The sequence below is a fragment of the Acipenser ruthenus genome, chromosome 32 (assembly GCF_902713425.1).
Source record: "Acipenser ruthenus chromosome 32, fAciRut3.2 maternal haplotype, whole genome shotgun sequence".
NCBI lineage: Eukaryota > Metazoa > Chordata > Actinopteri > Acipenseriformes > Acipenseridae > Acipenser > Acipenser ruthenus.
Window position 1 is genome coordinate 12,173,776 of NC_081220.1, and position 22,596 is coordinate 12,196,371.

Here is a 22,596-nt window from a genome sequence, read left to right on the forward strand (position 1 = left end):
TAGCCTCTCTCCTTCCCCCCTCTTCTCCCCTAGCCTCTCTCCTCCCCCTCTAGCCTCTCTCTATCCCCTCTTCTCCCCCTCTAGCCTCTCTCCTATCCCCTCTCTTCTCTCCCTCCAGCCTCTCTCTCCTATCCCCCCTCTTCTCCCCCTCTAGCCTCTCTCCTATCCCCCCTCTTCTCCCCTAGCCTCTCTCCTTCCCCCCTCTTCTCCCCTAGCCTCTCTCCTCCCCCTCTAGCCTCTCTCTCTATCCCCTCTTCTCCCCCTCTAGCCTCTCTCCTATCCCCTCTCTTCTCTCCCTCCAGCCTCTCTCTCCTATCCCCCCTCTTCTCCCCCTCTAGCCTCTCTCCTATCCCCCCTCTTCTCCCCTAGCCTCTCTCCTTCCCCCCTCTTCTCCCCTAGCCTCTCTCCTCCCCCTCTAGCCTCTCACTCTATCCCCTCTTCTCCCCCTCTAGCCTCTCTCCTATCCCCTCTCTTCTCCCCCTCCAGCCTCTCTCTCCTATCCCCTCTCTTCTCCCCCTCCAGCCTCTCTCTCCTATCCCCTCTCTTCTCCCCCTCCAGCCTCTCTCTCCTATCCCCTCTCTTCTCCCCCTCCAGCCTCTCTCTCTCTCCCTGTCCTCTCCCCCATGGCTGTGCTTCCACAGCGGGCTGCAGTGGAGGCTGACCTTGTAGCGCTCTTGTTGACAGTCGTAGATCTTCTTGAGCGGGACGATGTGCGGAGCGAAGCAGTGCCCCAGCTTCGCCAGCAGCACCCCGTTCCTCAACCCCTCCTCCAGCTCTGTGGGGGCTGGCAGCTCCTCGTTCAAACAGGCTTCCATCCACCTGGACACCAGACACACACACACAGGGGCTTACAGGAGCGGAGTGACATACAAATACATGCAGAAAATGTGGAGCCCGAACCAGCAAAATGAGTTTGTGATCAGAGCTGCGATTCTCTTTTCCTCAGAGTTGATTTCCAAACGAACTCAACTGGGTTGATTTGGAAACCAATCTTGTATGTAGAGGCCGTTAGATTCTTGGTCCCTTGTGGATAATCATGAGAGAGTGATTACCACTAATCTATAATCACTACCTGATGTTACCTCACTGTAGGTAAGAGTGAGTCTAGTGCTAGCTGGGTTCTGAGAGACTGTTCGAGTTTCACTGGGTCTGCTCCAGTAATCCTGACCTCTTTGCCTCCTCCAGGTGACAGAGGTACTGATAGGCCACACTCTGTATCCTCTGCTCATCCATCTCCTCCGCAGTCAGGCGCTCATCTGTTTGAAACAAGAAAACCGGGGATCAAGTATTAGAGTAACTCATTCAATACAGTGAAATCCACCTGATATATAGATCTCCTGTTAATCTCGCCCTCCACTTATATTACCAACTGATTGAAATATCGCTTGGTTAATGGTGTGTCAGCATGTCTGGTTTTCTTTTAAATTCATATTCACACACACATGTTGTGTTAATGGCCGGCACGGTGGCGTAGTGATTAGCGCTGCTGCCTCACAGCGCCAGGGTCCTAGGTTCGAATCCGGCCTAGGGTATTGTCTGTGTGGAGTTTGCATGTTCTCCCTGTGTTCGTGTTGGTTTTCTCCGGGTACTCCGGTTTCCTCCCACAGTCCAAAGACATGCTGTCCAGGTTGACTGGTCACTCTAAATTGCCCTGTGTGAGTGTGAGTGAGTGTGTGTGTGGTGCCCTGCGATGGACTGGCGTCCCGTCCAGGGTGTAGTCTCGCCTTGCCACCTGTGTATGCCGGTTTAGGCTCCGGCTCACCGCGACCCTGTAAAGGAGTAAGCGGTTAATGATAATGGATGTTGTGTTAATGCTTGGATGATAATTCCAGATTCTAAACACACAGTCTGTGATTAAGGAGGGGACCACTTACTGTCACACATTTATTACGACTGCTTTCCTCCACCTCTTAATGACTTTTAGAATCAAAAGCACAACATGAATGGGTTTACATGTAAATGAGCTGTGGGACATTACTGAAACAATGAAGATCGCTTATTGAAAAGTCATTTTATTAATTAACATTAGTGTTATCATTTTACCTACTGCTTATTGAAAAGAAGGCATATTTGTTCCACTGTATTAAGGAAACAAAGTCTTTTTCAATGTCTTCATTGTTGTATTACACCTCCTGTATTTAAATGTCTTCCCTGCTGTTTCTCCCAAACAGCAAGGCAGGCACAACAGAGGCAAGGTGATATAGCGGGTTAATGCACTGTGTGTGGAGGACTAGGCTCAAACCCAGCTTTAGCGAAACAATACTGTATTCAGAGACACAGCAGTGCAATTGCGTCCCTTAGCTTTCCCAAGCCCCACGACTATGAAAACAACAGCAGCAAGATTCACAGAATGGACCCTAGTTTTGCTTTTGATTAGGAATGCATTTATAAACAACTGAAGCCATGATAGACTAAAACAGAAAACCAGACTGTCTAGTAGTTCATGTTGTACAATTAAAAGCTGAACATTTTCATGCAAAAAACTAAATACATGGAAGCACCTGCCAACAGAGCATCTACCACCACAATTATATGAAGTCTGCTAAATGCACCTCTATTGCAAGCTAATGAATGCCGTTATAAAATGAAGGAGTCAGCCAATGTATAAGAACGTTTTAACTGCTTCTATTTGTGTCCAACCCCAGTATTGTATTTAGTTCAAGCCCTTGTAAATGTCAAACACTGCAGCTAGTTCTGTTTGCTGTGGTGCGGTGCGGCCACGTCTGCACAGTGTCATCACAGGGGAATGAGTTTTCATTTTGGCAGCTGTCCCTGTTGAGTTGGCGTTGAGACACCGAGCGTTATAAATAAAAAGCTACCAAGATTTTTTATTTTATTTTTTATTTTTGGCGAATGTAAATCTAGGCAAATTGTACAATCAAAAGAACTGTTTTGTGAAATGGATATTCTATTTTGGATAGCATTATACTATTAATATAACAGGTTTCATTACGATTTGTAGTGACTTGAGCTCTCAAACACAAAACCACGCAAACACATTTAAATACGCAAGGACAAACGTGTAGCAGACAAAAAGTTATATTTAAAAAATGATATGTATAATTATATATCAAAACATTGGAGGTATTGAATCAAAACACTGGAGGTATTTATAGGTTTTTTGACGGCATGACAACTACTTGTTACTGTTTATATTCAAATCCATGATTTATTCTTATATGATGTAATTGTGTTCTATATATTGTGAAACTTTCTTAAATTGGTGGCCAGTTTATCTTAATCGATGTATTTTTTAGTCGGTATGAACTTAAGTCCTTTACTCAGTACTGCTTTTTGGGATGTAGTTAAAGTTGTACTTGATAAATTAAATACCATGTCTTCTGTCTTGTCTAGTGTACCATTTCCATTTCTGGGTCTCCTATCATTGTTTTGAATTCTCTGTCTTAGTCATGTTTAATTCTCTATTTTGCATTTTATTATTTACTTTAATCTGGTTTATTTTTACTGTTTTAGATTTATTTTGATTATCTTTCTTAATTATGCCACAGTATTCAGATTTTCTTCTGGTTGCATTGTCTTTAAATACAATAACTGTAAATACACAACAACTGTTATACACAACAACTGTATAAATGGGTAATTGTATGTAAAAATAATGTGATATCTTGCAACAATTATAAGTCGCCCTGGATAAGGGCGTCTGCTAAATAAATAAATAAATAAATAAATAAATAAATAATGGTTATTGTTGTATAAAGATTCATTGGATCGTTCTTATTTTTAATAGTCTCTACTGTGTCTTCGTATTTAAAACAAGCCTTATTCTTGAAGTCTATGTATACGTGTATGGGTCTATTTAGGAGGTCTACAGCTGCCAGAACCTCTGCAGCCCAAGAATCTATATTCCCCATCACTTAATTTCATTTTTTCAATATGGGTCACTGCGTCGATGTACACGTCATATCGATTTATATTGCCTTCCATTCGTTCTATTACATTATGTCGAATTGTTCGATGGTCATTTTGTGAACCATATAAAACCACACCTAAACTTCTAAAAAAAAAAAACAGTTCCCATTTTTCTCTATTTGAACTATGTATCTTATGCATCGACTTCAAAACTGCCGCATCGACGATTATGCACACACCGTCCTAGCGGATGAACCGGATCACCCTATTTCTGCCCACCCAGTAGTAGTTCATCATACATTCAATACCATCCATACTCGGTCTGTCTGGTATTGCTCAAGTTTTTAACAAGAGTCCAACTAGGCTTAGAGTTTCAGTTAATCAAATAAACCACTGATGATCTGAATCTAGGTTAAGTTTAGAACAGGCTTGTTCACAAATTGTGGTGTGTGTGTGTGTGTTTCAAATGATTGTATTAATTAAAACAGGACGTGCTATTTAAAAAACATTCCCTTACGCTGTCGGATGCAATGGCACTTACTTACATGAAAGCTCGCTTGATAAGAGTTTAGGATCTGCCCTGCCAGTACTGTACTTACATCCAGAGCGAGTCTGTCCTCCCTCCATGTTGTTTATCTTGAAATTTAAAACACGGGATAAATAACGTGGAGCCTTCGGTCCCAGAAACACAGCAGTTTACTGTCTAAACACGTTTCTTTATAAAGCTGGTAACTGACTTTACGCGACCCCAGGTGTAATTAACTTAAAAACAAACGAGCTGAATGCCGGACAGCACCCCTCTGCGTCTTGTCCGTGTTTACTTTGTATCTGTATCGTTTGAATATCCCGCCGTCTTGCTCGGCGTAACTGCCAGCGGCGCCCGGGGGCGGGGCGTTGAACGGAATTGTGGGAATTGTAGTTTTAAAGCCTTGAAATCTGCTTTGCTCCTATAATAAAGAGGCTCTGTACGACAACAAGGACCAGAAATCCCAAACAAGACATTACGTCATTGTCTAACTATTCACACAGTTTATAACTAAATTCAGAAAGTAGATAAATGAGTCATCCGAAAATGATGTATTTGTGAAATGTGTACACAGTCAGTTTTATATTAGGTAAAATGTGACATATTTAACAACGGTGGTAAGAGTTGGAGCGCGGTTTTTTTCGTATGTCATTGGTTGATAATGTTGTCAGTTATTTGTTTGACGTCTTAAGGGCGGGTCTTGTATGTCGTTGTTGATTAGGGGTTGTTATAGCAACAGAGGTACAATGTTTATAACACAGTAGCCGATTATTTTACATGGAAACCTGCATTCGTTACAAATGTCACTGTAGAGAGTTGTCATATTGCTCGTTCACTGGGAGCGGATACAATCAACGTCAGCCAAAAAACACGCTTGGATATTTATTTATTCGCAAAAGGTATGTTTTGTTTTACTTTAGTTTAATTAAAAAAACAAGTTGTCTTTATTTATGGCACTACACAATTCTTCGCGTGTATATGACGCGTTAGTTAAGTGCTCTTTACTGGACGGTACTAAGTGCTCTGTACGACTTCCAATGTTTTTACCAAAACTTAAAACGATACTTTATCATTTTTCTTAATATTTTAATGTCTTACTTTTTAAATATCCTATGATGCTCACTCATGCTATAATGATGATATACGGACATAGGTTTCCCCAGAGTAAAACCACAGCATAGTGTAATAAAGCACAGAAAGGAATGGTAAAGCATATTAAAAAAAAAAAAAAAAAACACCATGGTAAACTAACCCTTTTAAAAGTGTCATATAGTAAAAGCACAGCAAAGTGTAATAAAGTACAGTGAAAGCATGGCAAAGCTCATGCAAGCATTGTACAGCACAGAGAGGTCTGGTAAAGCATAGGGAAGCATTGTAAAGCACAGAGAGGTATGGCAAAGCACATGCAAGCATTGTAAAGCACAGAGAGGTCTGGTAAAGCACAGGGAAGCATTGTAAAGCACAGAGAGGTCTGGTAAAGCATAGGGAAGCATTGTAAAGCACAGAGAGGTCTGGTAAAGCATAGGGAAGCATTGTAAAGCACAGAGAGGTCTGGTAAAGCACAGGGAAGCATTGTAAAGCACAGAGAGGTCTGGTAAAGCACAGGGAAGCATTGTAAAGCACAGAGAGGTCTGGTAAAGCATAGGGAAGCATTGTAAAGCACAGAGAGGTCTGGTAAAGCATAGGGAAGCATTGTAAAGCACAGAGAGGTCTGGTAAAGCATAGGGAAGCATTGTAAAGCACAGAGAGGTCTGGTAAAGCACAGAAAGGTATGGTAAAGCATAGGGAAACATTGTAAAGCACAGAGAGATATGGTAAAGCACAGAAAGGTATGGTAAAGCATAGGGAAACATTGTACAGCACAGAGAGGTATGGTAAAGCACAGGCAAGCATTGGTGTGGTAAAGCATATTAAAAAACATGGTAAGCCATGGTGTATAGTATAACCATGGGAAAAGCATGTGTGTATAAACACTCAATAGCAAAATAAAGTAAAACTAAGTGTGTAGACAACATTTTGAAAAAAGTGTTTTTAATTTTTTCTTCAGATATACGTGCAATGGCAAATATAACAGTAAAACACATTCTAGCAATTTCATTTTAAAACATGATATCGTACTACTCCAGGTTAAAGAAAGTTCACAGTTTCTATGCCTTATTCTTAGAATATTTGTTACACTTGCACTTCCTCAGTTCACCTCAGCAGTGTCTTCTGGTTCATGTTACTGGCTTAAAGCATGTCAGTCAACAGGGGAGGTAGCTGATTGGTTACTGACAGGAATGACTCCAGTGTAGGGATGCTGACCATGTTCATAGCAAATGAGCAAGGAAGTGCAGCGCTATCTGAAAGCATGGCCTGTGCAAACAGAGATTGTTTTAACCTGGTGTGGAATCAGAGATCACGTTTGAAAATAAAAAGTTTGCTATAACATGTGTTTCTTACAAAGCTGCCCACTTGAGACTGATTTAACAAATGGAAGTGCAGGGCAGGTAAGATTGAGAGGTTTTCATTGTTATCTACAGTAACTTTAGTGCTATCAGGCTACCGAGGTACTGTTTATTAACCCAGCAGTTTGTAAAAGCGAATCTGTTTTACTAGCTTGTTGTGAGTCAGCTCATAGCAGAGGTGGAGTGTGAGACAGGCTCTGACAGCTCATTATAGAAATGGTGGGGATATTGAGTGCTGCATTCAAATAGCTGTAATCTTTATTTCTGCTTTCAGATTGATACTCTTAAGGTGTAGTTCATCTCTTTAGACTGCAGCCCTGATGGTGTAGCTGAGCCTGGCACAATGATGGCCTCACAGGTACCCCCGGCACCCCAAGTTGAGCGTGGGTCAAGGGGGAGCCGGAGGGACAGGAGGGAGGAGAGGGGGGACAGCACTGCCCGGGACCCACTGCAGCTCCAGGCTGATATCGAAGCCCTCACGGCAGCCGGACACCGAGCTCTACTGGGGAGAGACACGGTGGAGGCATTGGCATGCTTCAAGAAGGCTTTCCTGACTTCCCTGCAGGTGATTTAGGTTTTTATAGAAACATATGCTGATCCCAATCTCAGGATCTCACCACTTCTCCTCTCTGATACCCTGCACTCCGCTGTGTCAGTCTCCTTTCTGATACCCAGCACTCCACTGTGCCAGTCTCCTCTCTGATACCCGGCACTCCACTGTGCCAGTCTCCTTTCTGATACCCAGCACTCCGCTGTGCCAGTCTCCTCTCTGCTACCCGGCACTCCGCTGTGCCGGTCTCCTCTCTGATACCCAGCACTCCGCTGTGCCAGTCTCCTCTCTGATACCCAGCACTCCGCTGTGCCGGTCTCCTCTCTGATACCCGGCACTCCGCTGTGCCGGTCTCCTCTCTGATACCCGGCACTCCGCTGTGCCAGTCTCCTCTCTGATACCCGGCGCTCCACTATGCCAGTCTCCTTTCTGATACCCAGCACTCCGCTGTGCCAGTCTCCTCTCTGCTACCCGGCACTCCGCTGTGCCAGTCTCCTCTCTGAAACTCACCACTCTGCTGTGCCAGTCTCCTCTCTGATACCCGGCGCTCCACTATGCCAGTCTCCTTTCTGATACCCAGCACTCCGCTGTGCCAGTCTCCTCTCTGCTACCCGGCACTCCGCTGTGCCGGTCTCCTCTCTGAAACTCACCACTCCGCTTTGCCAGTCTCCTGTCTGATACCCAGCACTCTGCTGTGCCAGTCTCCTCTCTAATACAGGGCACTCCACTGTGCCAGTCTCCTCTCTGACACCCGGCACTCTGCTGTGCTGCCAGTGCTTCTGCAGCTCATTGTGTAGCAGTCAGAGCTGAGGGATTCCCCAGTGTGGAAGAGCTCATCATTCTTTAATAACCATGCTTGAGAAAGTGCCCCTAACGGCATCATAGAAAGCATTACATTTCCCAGCAGTGCAAAGAGACTGCAGTGTCTACTGCTTACAAATGAAATCCTGCATGTCACACATTGCCATATATCTGGAGAACCATTTATCTACAGGTAGTGGACAAAAAAATGGAAACACCTGGGTAAATGAGGGACACCAAGTATATTGAAAGCATTATTTAGCAAATAACATCTCAGCATGCTTAGGGTCATGTTTAAAAATGCTGGACAGGCCTGGTTGCCTATAATTATGGCTAGCATGGCTGCAAGAGGAGACCTCAGTGACTTTGAAAGAGGGGTGATTGTTGGGGCGCGTTTGGCAGGAGCTCCAGTGACCAAGACAGCTCAACCTGCTGATGTTTCACGAGCAATGGTGTCTAAGGTGATGTCGGCATGGAACTCCGAAGGAAAGACATCATCAGCAAAGGGCAACAGTGGGCGGAAGCGCATACTCCAGGATCGTGATATCCGTGCATTAATTCGAAGTGCAAGGCAAAACAGGCGAGCAACTGCAGATGAATTGACTGCAAATTTCAACCTGGGGCGCGAGCAGCCAGTTTCATCAAAAACGGTCCGCCGAGAACTCCACAGAGTGGGATACCATAGTGGCCCAACGCCCTATTAAGTGACTTTACATTGGTGTTTCCATTTTTTTGTCCACTACCTGTAATTGTCATGAAACTTGGCATTGACATTATTTAGCAAAAGCTATTGAGGAGATCAGATTCTTGAGATAGAGTGGGGGGTATCTGTCTGTCTGTCTGTCTGGGATATAGGAGTGTCTGTCTGTCTGGGATATAGGGGTGTCTGTCTGTCTGGGATATAGAGGGTGTCTGTCTGTCTGTCTGGGATATAGGGGTGTCTGTCTGTCTGGGATATAGGGGTGTCTGTCTGTCTGTCTGGGATATAGGGGTGTCTGTCTGTCTGGGATATAGGGGTGTCTGTCTCTATCTGGGATATAGGGGGTGTCTGTCTGTCTGTCTGGGATATAGGGGGTGTCTGTCTGTCTGTCTGGGATATAGGGGGTGTATGTCTGTCTGTTTAGGCATCCGTCCATCTGTATGCCACATCTTAAATTTTTGAGATGATTAAACATTTCATTACTAATTCTTATTCTATATACATCATTCAGTGTTCTCATGGTCATCAACTTCATGCTGAAGCTCTTGAATGAACAGCTGTGGAGAGGGTTGTTACTGACATGGCTGTTCATGCTGTGATGAGCAGTGCTATCACTTCAGAGCAGACTGAGCAGGGGCCTGTATACTTATATCACTGGGTAAGGTGGACTCAACCCCAATTGGTAAAGTGTGAAGGAATGGTACCAATAACAGGATTGTTTACGTGGGGCTAGTTTTCTTTTCAAAGGCTTTTTCAATGTCTTCAAGTTGCTGGCACCTGGTCATTTCAATAAAAGACTTCAATGAGTTCTGAAGCCCAGGACTGGGTGCAGCAGCAGGGCTAGTGTGAGTTTCTAACCCTGCTCAAACTCCTGGCTCCTGATCATTTCAATATTAATAATAATAATAGACTTCATTGAGGGGAGTTCTGAACCCCAGGACTGGGTGCAGCAGCAGTGCTAGTGTGAGTTTCAATGTTCTCTTCTCCCCAGCTGAAGGAAGCCCAGGTGCAGCGAGCCTGTGCCTTCAACCTGGGAGCTGCCTATGTGGAGGTGGGGAAGCCAGAAAAAGGTCTGGGCTTCTTGCAGCGATCGCAGCCCCCGGGCGAGGGGGGAGAGGGGGTTGGTGAGAAGCGGGCGGACCTGCACTTCAATCTGGGGGCGGCCCACGATGCCCTGGGGCAACACGCCACTGCGGCCGAGCACTACCGCCAAGCCGCCGAGCAGTATGGGAGCAGAGAAGGGGGGAGGAGCGAGGCAGAGGCGCGCATGAAGCTGGGATACTGTCACCTGCAGATGAAGGTGAGCTGACCTGGAGAAAGTACGCTCTTAACTTCATTAGATGTAGCCACGAAAACTTAGAAACATATACAATCTAAATAAAAAGAACAGATGAAAACCTGATCTATTGTGGTTTAAACGTTTCAAATGCTTTGTCATTGTGAGTGTGGTACCTACACTCTCAGCGAACTTACAAGGGAAAGGGGACTTTATTGAAGTCTTTAAAATCAGAAACGGAATAGATAGTTAACCCGAGACACGACTTCAAATTTAGCACAGAAAAAAACAAGAGGGCATAATGGAAGCTGAGTGAAAGTGAGTTTAGAACAGAAGGCAGGAAGCACTGTTTTGTACAGAGAGTTAACATGCATGGAATAGCCTACCAGGTGAAGTAGTAGGATCTAAAACACTGGGAACGTTTAACAAAAATACTGGATTATGTGCTTTTAAATAAGTTCCCCCCAGAACGGGAGAATGGTGTGCTAACAAGGGATGAGCCTTGATGGGCCAAATGGCCTTTTCTAGTTCCCAAACTTTTCTTGTGTTCTTGTGCAGGAGCCTGCCATGGCAGCCCACAGCTTCCAGAGAGCAGGGGAGTGCTACAGGGCAGCAGGGTGTGTGGAGCCAGCAGCCACGGCGCTCAGGGAGGCTGCAAACCACATGCTGCAGAGCCAGGACTTCACTGCTGGGGAGATCGAGCGTGTGCTGGGGGAGTGCAAGGAGCTGTGTGAGAGAATCCACAACAAGGAGGGGCTAGGTGAGCTGTGTGAGAGTATCCACAACAAGGAGGGGCTAGGTGAGCTGTGTGAGAGAATCCACAACAAGGAGGGGCGAGGTGAGCTGTGTGAGAGAATCCACAACAAGGAGGGGCTAGGTGAGCTGTGTGAGAGAATCCACAACAAGGAGGGGCGAGGTGAGCTGTGTGAGAGAATCCACAACAAGGAGGGGCTAGGTGAGCTGTGTGAGAGTATCCACAACAAGGAGGGGCTAGGTGAGCTGTGTGAGAGAATCCACAACAAGGAGGGGCGAGGTGAGCTGTGTGAGAGAATCCACAACAAGGAGGGACGAGGTGAGCTGTGTGAGAGTATCCACAACAAGGAGGGGCTAGGTGAGCTGTGTGAGAGAATCCACAACAAGGAGGGGCGAGGTGAGCTGTGTGAGAGAATCCACAACAAGGAGGGACGAGGTGAGCTGTGTGAGAGTATCCACAACAAGGAGGGGCGAGGTGAGCTGTGTGAGAGAATCCACAACAAGGAGGGGCTAGGTGAGCTGTGTGAGAGAATCCACAACAAGGAGGGGCTAGGTGAGCTGTGTGAGAGAATCCACAACAAGGAGGGGCTAGGTGAGCTGTGTGAGAGAATCCACAACAAGGAGGGGCGAGGTGAGCTGTGTGAGAGAATCCACAACAAGGAGGGGCTAGGTGAGCTGTGTGAGAGTATCCACAACAAGGAGGGACGAGGTGAGCCGTGTGAGAGTATCCACAACAAGCAGGGGCGAGGTGAGCCGTGTGAGAGAATCCACAACAAGGAGGGGCTAGGTGAGCTGGGGAGAGAATCCACAACAAGGAGGGGCTAGGTGAGCTGTGTGAGAGAATCCACAACAAGGAGGGGCGAGGTGAGCTGTGTGAGAGAATCCACAACAAGGAGGGGTGAGGTGAGCCGTGTGAGAGAATCCACAACAAGGAGGGACGAGGTGAGCCGTGTGAGAGAATCCACAACAAGGAGGGGTGAGGTGAGCCGTGTGAGAGAATCCACAACAAGGAGGGGCGAGGTGAGCTGTGTGAGAGAATCCACAACAAGGAGGGGCGAGGTGAGCTGTGTGAGAGAATCCACAACAAGGAGGGGCGAGGTGAGCCGTGTGAGAGAATCCACAACAAGGAGGGGCGAGGTGAGCTGTGTGAGAGAATCCACGTTGTATTCTTCCTGGGGGGTTAAAGTAACACATTCTGTTTCTTGGCTCAAGGTTTCGGTATGTCTTGGCTCAAGGTTTCGGTGTGGTCCACACCCGTTTTTCAAGCGCAAATACAAACCGTGGAGCCATTTGTAGTTTCTGGTGGCATGGTGACCAGTCTTGTTTGTTTGTTTGTTTGTGTGTGTTTGAATCTTATCTGTATAATATTTGTTTTTCTTTTTTATGATGTACAGCTATAGACAAAAGTTTTGCATCACCTAGAATTTTAAGAAACTACTAAATGATATTGAAGAAGTCTAGTACAGTATTTATTTTTTGGTTTTGAAATATCACATTTTTCCATTTTTATCATTTTCTTGTTAAGTACTGTATATGGAAAACTACAAAGCGGTATGTAATTCAATATGTTAACATAACATTATTCAGCAGGTTTCATTCGACTTTATGAAGCTAAATTAGTTCATTTTATAGGATGATGCAAAACTTTTGGCCAAAGCTGTATAATAAATACACTGACTGGCTGGCTGAGTGGCAGCTTCTATCTCACACAGCATATTATGCTATAGATTTTTATCATATAAATTTAAATAAAAGTAATAAAACAGTACATCTTAATGTGACATGGTTTCTATCTGCTATAAGCCACCTGATGCAAAGTCACTTCAGATGAGTGGATCCCATCAGGATCTAAACTATATGGCAGTACAGCATCTGCTATAGAGACTGTTACCACACTTGTGATTTACGTGCACTGAAAGTATCTGCTGTACTGTTTAGCCAACTGATTTATTTTTTACATTTTATGTCATAATCCCCTAACTCTGTTTGCCTGTGATGTGCAGAGACTCTGGCACACGGAGTCCTTGCTGTGTAACACTCTGTTTGCCTGTGATGTGCAGGGAACCTGGCACATGGAGTCCTTGCTGTGTAACACTCTGTTTGCCTGTGATGTGCAGGGACTCTGGCACACGGAGTCCTTGCTGTGTAACACTCTGTTTGCCTGTGATGTGCAGGGACTCTGGCACACGGAGTCCTTGCTGTGTAACACTCTGTTTGCCTGTGATGTGCAGGGACTCTGGCACATGGAGTCCTTGCTGTGTAACACTCTGTTTGCCTGTGATGTGCAGGGACTCTGGCACACGGAGTCCTTGCTGTGTAACACTCTGTTTGCCTGTGATGTGCAGGGACTCTGGCACACGGAGTCCTTGCTGTGTAACACTCTGTTTGCCTGTGATGTGCAGGGACTCTGGCACACAGAGTCCTTGCTGTGTAACACTCTGTTTGCCTGTGATGTGCAGGGACTCTGGCACACGGAGTCCTTGCTGTGTAACACTCTGTTTGCCTGTGATGTGCAGGGAACCTGTACAATGACGTGGGACTGAGCTTCTGCCAGCTCAAGCGCTTCTCCGAGGCGGCGGTGTGCTTCGAGCGAGCCTTGCCCCTGTCTGCAGGGGCGGAGGGGGGAGACCGCAGGAGGGAGGCCGTAGTGCTGCAGAACCTGGGGGCCGTCTACAACTCTCTGGGGGAGTACAGCCAGGCACGGGGCTTCCACAGGGAGGCAGCAGCCCTGCATGGTAAGAGAGAGCAGGGACAGGACCTATAGAGTAAAAACATAGCAAAGTGTGATAAACATAGTGAAAGAACACTAAAGCATAGGTAAGCATTGTAAAGCACAGAGAGGTATTGTAAAGCATAGGGAAGCATTGTAAAGCACAGAGAGGCGTGGTAAAGCATAGGGAAGCATTGTAAAGCACAGAGAGGTGTGGTAAAGCATAGGGAAGCATTGTAAAGCACAGAGAGGTATGGTAAAGCATAGGGAAGCATTGTAAAGCACAGAGAGGTCTGGTAAAGCATAGGGAATCATTGTAAAGCACAGAGATGTATGGTAAAGCATAGGGAAGCATTGTAAAGCACAGAGAGGTCTGGTGAAGCATAGGGAATCATTGTAAAGCACAGAGAGGTATGGTAAAGCATAGGGAAGCATTGTAAAGCACAGAGAGGTGTGGTAAAGCATAGGGAAGCATTGTAAAACACAGAGAGGTATGGTAAATATGCTGGTAAAGTTTCATAAGGGGGAAGGCAGACGAAATAACTTTATTCTATTATATTCAGAATGATTGCAAACCCCAGTGGCACAGAGTTCATGACGTAGTTTTTCTAAATGCAGCACTGTTAGTTATAGGACGACATGCCTTGCATGATTTGTATGTTTGTTTGTGTGTTCTGAGTGGGTTCTCCTGCCCCCTACAGGCTCCCGGGGGAACCGCAGCGCTCAGGGGCAGTGCTTCTGTAACCTGGCGTTTGCTCTGAGCCAACTGGAAGAGCATGAAGACTCTGCAGAGAATTACCTCCATGCGCTGCAAGCGTTCCGAGACACCGGTACGCACGGAACACAACAGCTTCCACAGAACTGATGAGAAAGTCAGGCTGCTGCTCGTAATGCAGCTGCCCTCAGTGTTTTATAAACGTGTATTTCTCATAAGAGCATAGTGTGGAATAAAATGCAGATTTATCAAACTCCAGCAGAGATTGGCATCACAGAGCAGTAGATTTTATTGACTACAGTGCCCCTCCCTGTACATCAATATTGCAGTGTGGCACAAAACTGCCCATGGTCACAGTTTTGAGGACCACTGTAGTATATACAGTAGGACAAGGGGCAAATATAAAACCTTTCAGATCTCTCAGTAGCACAGCTACCTTCCCTTATACATTTTCTGTTAAATTTTTCAGACTTTTTCACCATATTTCTCACCCATACTGATCTGATCTTTAATACCTGTTGCACAATCTTGTACCTTACTGTTTAACCTGCTTTAACATATAGAGGCAACGCTTATCCAATTGCAGTGAAACTTGGTAAGGGCACTCTTTAGCACAAGTTGCAATGTGTGTAATAATCTGAGGATATATGGTCTATATTTTCATATGTCACACTTGCATTTTTAAACCAATCAAGAGATCGCTTATCCCAGGGGTGGCCAGCCCTGGTCCTGGAGAGTCATAATCCAGCAGGTTTTATAGGTAACCCTTAATCATCAATTTCTAAAGACTTGGAACAATTTAATTTTGACTAGCTATTCTGGGTTTAAAAGGCATGTCGTGTGCAGACAGGTGAAAAGAAGTGAATCTATTCAGTCTACGCGGTGATCTGATTCAAACATTCAAAATTCTAAAAGGTATTGACAATGTCAACCCAAGGACTTTTTCGCCATGAAAAAAAGAAACAAGGACCAGGGGTCACAAGTGGAGATAAGATAAAGGGGCATTCAGAACAGAAAATAGAAGGCACTTTTTAACACAGAGAATCATGGGAATCTGGAACCAACTTCCCAGTAATGTTGTTGAAGCTGATACTCTGGGATCCTTCAAGAAGCTGCTTGATGAGATTCTGGGATCAATAAGCTACTAACAACCAAATGAGCAAGATGGGCCGAATGGCCTCCTCTCGTTTGCAAACTTTCTTATGTTCTTAAGTAATTTGTTCAATTGAGTAATTTAGAGATAATTTGGAACATAAACCTTAACACCCTGCAGCTCTCCTGGACCAGAGCTGACCACTCCTGATTTAACTGAACACATTAACTTGCTAAATTGATCAACAACTTGCATTCTTCAGAAGTTGAGGTTACCTATAATAATCTTGGGATACATGGAGATGCCTGTAAGTCTGTGTATACAGTACGTCTGTCACACTTACAGTTTTGCATGTGCATCCTGTGGATGTGGGTCATGGTGTGGGTGCATGTTACTGACATTCTTGTTTCAAGGAGTGCTTCTTCATCTCTCCCATGGTCCATCTCCCCAGGAGATTTCCATGGGCAGTGGCAGGCGTGTGAGGGGCTGGGAGCTGCTAAGTTCCGCCTGGGAGACCCGGAGAAAGCAATGCTGTATTACAAGGAAGCGCTGACTCTGCTGTCCAAGAGCAAGGTACTTACTAACCATCCCAGCAACAATCTCCTTCTTCAACCACTGTCTGAAGCTGCATTTCTGGGGGTCGCCTTGAGTCTCCCTTGATAAATGCACGGCCGCGTGGTGTGCAGGGGGAGTCGCACAGTCAGGGGAGCGCAGGGGTCCCCAGGGTCTCTCCTTGTAAAGGCATGACCGTGTGGTGTGCAGGGGGAGTCACAGTCAGGGGAGCGCAGGGGTCCCCAAGGTCTCTCCTGGTAAAGGCACGACTGTGTGGTGTGCAGGATGAGTCATATTGTCAGGGGAGCACAGGGGTGACGAGGGTCTCCCCTGGTAAAGGCACAACGTTGCCAACCTTTACTGAGGATTCTCCAGGATTCACATTGACTCTGGCGCTAGATTAGGGAGGCAAAGTCGTCAGGGACTGTTTCTCCTCACCCCTACTGGCCAGACGCCCGGTGAGCTCAAAGCAGACACCTGCGAGCTGACCCTTGTCCTCCAGGGGGCGGTAGCTCATATCCGCTGTGGAGCTCCTGGGTGTAAAGAGGTGATTGGCTTGGGGACCAGAGGACGCACACTGACCTTCAGTTCTCCGGAGCTGTTGGGGGAGTTGCTGTGGTGAGGGAATTGGAGAATATTTCCCGTGACACATGGTTTGGTGTCTCCCTCCTGTATTTGCAATGCTGCTAACATCCTGTCTGTGTGCCAGTAACACATGGTTTGGTGCTGCTGTCTCTGTTGCAGGACTCCTCGAGCTCGGCTCACGAGCGCATCGTGAACAAGCTGACAGACGCCATTCAGTTCAAACTATCCACTCAGAGCCGTTACTCACACGCGAGAGGGATCCAGCCAGCCACGCCCTTCGTGAGTCCCAGCGTTCACGGAGCTAAGCAGAACCCTCACAAGTGGTCTCTATAGCAGATACTGTACTGCCTTACATTTTAGATCCTGATGGGATTCGCTCATCTGAATGACTGTGCATCAGATACAGGTTATGTCACATGATTAAGATACACTGTTTTACTACTCTTATTTAACTTTATATTATATCAAAATATAGTATAAGATGCTGCGTGAGATACAAGCTGCCACTCAGCACATTATACAATATTCCATTTCAATCACATACAGTACGAAGCCAATCAGTGTGTTTTATACAACACAAATATTACACAGATTAAATTCAAGGCAAAGAGTATTTAGTAAATCATGACAGTAACTGACAGCAATACATTCCCACATGTCTTTGAGGAACATGTTGTGATGGCGATGTGTATTAATATGTACGGTATAGTCCCCTTATACTCATGTACTCGCTGTTCTCTGAGAAATGCAGTCGCTTCTTTGGTTCCATATATAAACCCTTGCACCCGCGTCTGATTGTAAGCGCCCCCTGGTGGAGAAGTGTAATGCAAGACGTATAAATCTGCTTTACTGTAGAACAGCATGGTAAGTTGTGAGGGACTGCAACATTGATAAAAGACCACACTGAAGCCTTTTCATTGAATGTCTAACAGATAGAAAATATATGGGATTGTTTTGTTCTTAAAGTGTCCTGTACACCAGGACATACAAATTTACCTCACTTCCTCTCTGCAGAAGCTCCTCCCAGGAAGTGGCCCCGCCCCCCGACAGACCCCTCCCTCATATGTCGTCAGAGAGCTCAGTCAGCAGGGAGCCCCCCAGTAAGTATGAAAGGGGAGCCTCTCGTTCGGAGGACTTGTGAGGGCTTGAATCCCATCCTTCTACCCCAGTAACAGCTTCTCCCTCTCCTCAGGTTGAGCAGGGGCCCCCAGCCCACTGAGCCCCAAGGAGCCCAGCCCGAGCCAGGCCACAGGGGCCAGGGGGCGGATTGCTGCAGCCAGCCCAGGGAAGAGACCTCACAACCGGGTAAGATTAAAACATTAAAGTGGTAAATGGAAACAAAATCCAGATCATTTTCTCCTATTTCTTCAAGAAGTTGAATAATTTGTACCATGTTCTAGCAACGTGACCTCTGGTGCTACACAGTCAGTCAATAGGGGAAGCAGCTGGTTGGTTATTGACAGGGAAGAAGGGCCTGAAGGGGGACAATGTCACTCTCCAAATGACCAAGGAAGTGCACAGCTATCTGAAAGCTACATCTCATGTCTGAGATCATGTGTATCCTTCAAAACTGCACATGTGATACCAATGTAGTGAATGGATGAGCATGGAAGGGAAGATGAATGGCATTATTTCACAGGCTGTGTGTTTCCTGTCCCCCCAGCAGAGGAGCCAGGTGCAGAGGGCAGGACAGGCTGTGACAGTGTGGTGACACACCCGGATTCAGAGCTCAGCGACAGACCAGACACAGAACCCCAGTACCAGACTGTGCAGCCTCAGGCCAACAGGTGCGCTTCAGAATTTACAAAACTTTGTCAAGCTGGGTCTGAAAAGATCCCAGTGATTCAGCATCAGCAACATAACTAGGTGACCCATTCCATCCCCTCACCACTCTCTGTGTGCACAAGTGTCTCCTACATTCTGTCATGAGCCTATCTCCATTTAAGCCCCTTTCACACTGCATGCTCTACCCAGGTCAGAACCTACCTGGGCAGGACCCGGTGTCATGTGGGTCGGGTTCGTGATTTCACACTGTTTTTGATAAAGCAGGGTTGACCTGGGTGACAGAAGTAAATACACAATACGTGTATCAATGCCCTGGAAGCAGTTTGTTACTGACGCTTCCATCCAAGCTTCCCTGGATTGAACCGTCGGCCCAAATGTTGATTAGAGCAAATGTTTCTTCATCCCTGCTGCAATATGGCACATGTTGCGTCTCAAGCAACAAAAAATATGGCTAAACAGAATAAACAGAAATGTTCCTTGCGGAAGTGAAAGCATGTCAACCCACATCCTGAGTGGGTCACTGGGACCCAGGTTAACCCGGGTCTGACCCAGGTACGTGGTTTCACACTACACGGGATTGTGACCCGGGTAGCCAGGACCCAAGTCTGGACCCGGGAAGGAGTGCGAGCTGGTTTCTGTGCTGCGTTTGAAGTCTTGGTTCGGGTTAACTATGTCAGCTGTTATTTGTATAAAGGTTCTTGTGACGTAATAAATCATTTGAGCAGCTTGGGGTAGAAACTGCTTTGAATGTAACCTGCACTAGTTGCCCTGATCCCTGTGGTCCAGCTGTTTTAAGTGGAACTCTCCCTATTTTTTTTCTAGGAACCTGAACAACACTTACCTACAGCCGGACCCCCATTACCAGAACGACCGCCTGAGCGGGACCCTGCTGCCCACACAGAGGAGTGAGTGTGACAGTCTGGAGCCACTGCACAGTCTGGAGTGTAACCCTTAGAAAAGTTCCCACAGTAAAAGCACAGCACTGTGTAATAAAGCACAGTGAAAGCATGTAAAGCATAGGCAAGCATTGTAAGCACAGAGAGGTATGGGAGAGTATAGGCAAGCATTGTAAGCACAGAGAGGTATGGGAGAGTATAGGCAAGCATTGTAAGCACAGAGAGGTATGGGAGAGTATAGGCAAGCATTGTAAGCACAGAGAGGTATGGGAGAGTATAGGCAAGCATTGTAAAGGTATGGGAGAGCATATTAAAAAAACAATTCATGGTCAATTAACTCTTATAATATTTTCCCATAGTATAAGCACAGCAAAGTGTAATAAAGCACAATGAGAACACGATAAAGCAAAGGTAATTGTAAATAATTGCAAGGTATGGTAAAGCACATTAATACCTGTGGCAGACCAGGGGAAACGTATGGTAAATGCATAGTATACCAATGGGAAAAGCATGGGAAAACTGCAAAAAAAAAACTGCAAAAATACAGTGGGAGACTTTTCTAAGGGAAAGAGCGTTCTTCCTGTTGTTTAGGTTCACTTTGTATATCAGTTTCTGTTTCACTCATTACACTGACTGAGAGATAAGACATGTATCTAAGAGCTCTGCTGAGGCCACAGGGGTGCAAAACACTTCAGAGTTTAAAAATTCACCAGGATGTGATTCGAAACAGCTGGCCAATGATTTTTACCCCAGTTTTCTCCCCAATTTGGAATCGCCAATTGTGTGGTTATAAATCCCGGTTCACCTCTGCAACCCCTCGGTGACTCGGGAAACGGAAGCTGAAACACGCGTCCTCCGAAACGTGTTCCTGCCAATCTGTCGTTTATCTCACTGCGGATCCACAGCGAAGCCACCAGACCTATAGTGCCGGAGGACAACACAGATCTGAATGGCTCCACTGCAGACCCGCAGGCGCCCTATCGGCCACACAGGTCGCTGGTGCGCGGTGAACCATGGATTCCCCTGCTGACCTAAGCCCTCCCTACCTGGGCAGCGCTCGGCCAATTGTGCGCCGCCCCCTAGGAACCCCCCCGGTCACGGTCGGCAGTGACATAGCCTGGATTTGAACCCGCGATCTCCAGGCTATAGGGCGCATCCTGCACTCCACACGGAGGGCCTTTACTGGATGCGCCACTCAGGAGCCCCAAACTGTGATCTTTCACTCCCCCTGACCCTAACCCTAACCCTTTGAATGAAAATGTTTCTTTCAAGACTGCACATTTGATTCCTGTGTAGCGAATGGTAGTGCACAACGGGGAAGCTTTATGGAGTTATTTAGTTTTCTACACTGACTGTAACGTTGCCTCCTGTGTCCCGCAGGCGAGCACCTGTATGAAACAGTAAAGCCAGGAGCCCTGCAGGCTGACAGGTGACACTGCACAGCTTCTCAGAAAGGCACTTGTGTACAGCTATGGGCACACGTTTTGCATCATCCTATAGAATGAACTCATTTTGCTTCATAAAGTCGAACGAAACCTGCTGAATAATGTTACGTTAACATACTGAATTACACACCACTTGTAGTTAACTAAAAACTGAGACAAATTCAAAAATGTGACATTTCGAAATCTAACATGAAATACTGTACTACTATTATGGCTTCCGGTAGACTTTTGCAATATCATTTATTTGTTTCTTTAATTACTTGATGTTAAATATAACAGCTAAGTTTTATATATATATAATTTTTATTTATTTATTTATTTATTTATTTATTTATTAATTAGATCTCAATCCTACATTTCTCAGTGATGCAAACCCTCTGGCCGTGGCTGTATATCTGGTATCTTTTCAAGCTGTATTTGATAGAGTGTGGTTTTTTTTTCATTCATTTCTAGTTTAATAAAGTAGATTCCTGCTAATCCAAACTGCCTCACAATGTGAAGCATGCTATCCCAGGCCAATAGCAGCTGTACAAACTTCAATACCATAATTCAGTAAAACATGTCTCTGTATGTCTTCTTCATAGGGTTATACTATGGTACAGTCTTCCATTCACTGATGTGTGTATGCTCTGTGATTTCTTCTTTCTTCCTAAACTGGAGATGTCTATCATATTCAATGTATGTCCTTGTCTCTAGGGTTGGGCTCAGTTTGCATCCAAGAGGGGTACCTGTGTGCATCTTGTATATCTTGCTCTTGTTATATAGTTCTGTAAATTGTGCTTGAAACCAGGCTCCAGTGCATTTGGCTGCTGCTTCAGTCTGAGTTACACAGCCGGGTATGGGACAATGAAGCTAGTGTGTTCAGGAAACAGCCGTTGGCGGAACAGTTTCATTGGTAAGAGAGCTAGGTCAGGGTAAGAAAGTGTCATTGGAGTGAGTAGATTTGATGTATATTTCTATGCATTTGCTTGGCTGGGTGTTTTAGCAGATGGCAGATCATGAGGGTATAACAAATGTGAATATTTTTTACAAGAAGTGTGGAGAGATCTAGCATTGAACAGCAAGTGACCGGGCAAATCGCTCTGTTCCAGATGACATTGCTGTGGTTATTTTTCACTCATGAGGATAAACATCCCACTCGATCTCCCAGGGGCTCGCCCGGGTTCCTCGTGGAATAGCTACAGTATGAATTGGGAATGTTCCATTTGTATTGGTTAGTTTAGGGGCTGGTGGGATGTGAGGGGGTCATTGTAATGAAGGAGGCCTGTAATAGGTGTGTTTGTGTACAGGGGGTCATTGTAATGAAGGAGGCCTGTAATAGGTGTGTTTGTGTCTGTGTGTTTCAGAGACAGGCCTGTGGATCACAGCTCTGAGATCTCCTGCATTAGTGACGAACAGCACAGCAATCAGACAGCAAGCAGGCGATCCAGGCTGTGTGCTGTCATGTGAACAGTGAAGAAGATATGTGACGGCTTCATGATGCACAATGTCAACTTATATACAGAGTGTGTGTGTGTGTGTGTGTGTGTGTGTGTGTGTGTGTGTGTGTGTGTGTGTGTGTGTATATATATATATTAGGGATGTCAGTTAATCACAGTTAACTTCTGCAATTAACATGTTCATTTCTTTGGCGATTCATTTTTTAAACACGTGTTAATCGCACTCCCCTGGTTTGACCCTCTTAGCACACCGTAACTCACTGCCTGCTGCCCCATGTTCAAGTGCATGCAACGCAATGAGTGCAGTCGAGGTTTGCATAGAAATTTAGAAAGTCATTATGGAGCAAAGCACTACAAGTATAATACTATAATAGAATCTACAATGAATGAATATAACCCTTTGTCACAAAGACGGCCAGAGTGGGTTGCGTCAGACCAGAAAGGAATTCAAAC

At 45.6% G+C, this 22,596-nt stretch overlaps 2 protein-coding genes across 5 annotated transcripts in view; one reads left to right on the forward strand and one right to left on the reverse strand.

The window, feature by feature from the left end:
• The window catches only part of iqgap3 (IQ motif containing GTPase activating protein 3), a 35,526-nt gene extending 30,772 nt beyond the window's left edge, over window positions 1-4,754 (reverse strand). The window contains exons 1-3 of the mRNA XM_059005924.1: window positions 4,470-4,754; window positions 1,169-1,256; window positions 663-819 (exon numbers count right to left, since the gene is read on the reverse strand). Of these exons, the coding sequence (XP_058861907.1) occupies window positions 663-819; window positions 1,169-1,256; window positions 4,470-4,497 (273 nt within the window). The 5' untranslated portion in view covers window positions 4,498-4,754. The remainder of the gene's footprint in view (window positions 1-662; window positions 820-1,168; window positions 1,257-4,469) is intronic.
• A 371-nt stretch (window positions 4,755-5,125) lies between these two features.
• On the forward strand, window positions 5,126-22,446 carry LOC131703141 (tetratricopeptide repeat protein 24-like). 4 transcript variants are annotated; one of them, XM_059006040.1, is made up of 15 exons: window positions 5,126-5,295; window positions 7,118-7,408; window positions 9,886-10,194; window positions 10,729-10,930; window positions 13,440-13,658; window positions 14,335-14,463; window positions 15,893-16,014; window positions 16,738-16,857; window positions 17,593-17,678; window positions 17,771-17,883; window positions 18,242-18,365; window positions 19,186-19,268; window positions 20,640-20,688; window positions 21,495-21,599; window positions 22,051-22,145. In XM_059006040.1, coding segments are annotated over exons 2-15 (1,884 nt in total). In that variant the 5' UTR covers window positions 5,126-5,295; window positions 7,118-7,186; the 3' UTR covers window positions 22,052-22,145. The 4 variants fall into 4 exon arrangements, with proteins under 4 accessions (XP_058862023.1, XP_058862025.1, XP_058862026.1 ...); XM_059006042.1 differs by having other exon boundaries at window positions 18,245-18,365; XM_059006041.1 differs by lacking the exon at window positions 21,495-21,599 and having other exon boundaries at window positions 5,128-5,295; window positions 22,051-22,186.
• Window positions 22,447-22,596: the final 150 nt, after the last annotated feature.

Coding starts and splice junctions, on each gene's coding strand:
- LOC131703141 (XM_059006040.1), top strand. CDS start 7,187: ATGATGGCCTCACAGGTACCCCCGGCACCCCAAGTTGAGCGTGGGTCA. Junction 10,931..13,439: donor CCACAACAAGGAGGGGCTAG/GTGAGCTGTGTG, acceptor TGTGATGTGCAG/GGAACCTGTACAATGACGTG. Junction 16,858..17,592: donor TCCAGCCAGCCACGCCCTTC/GTGAGTCCCAGC, acceptor TCCTCTCTGCAG/AAGCTCCTCCCAGGAAGTGG.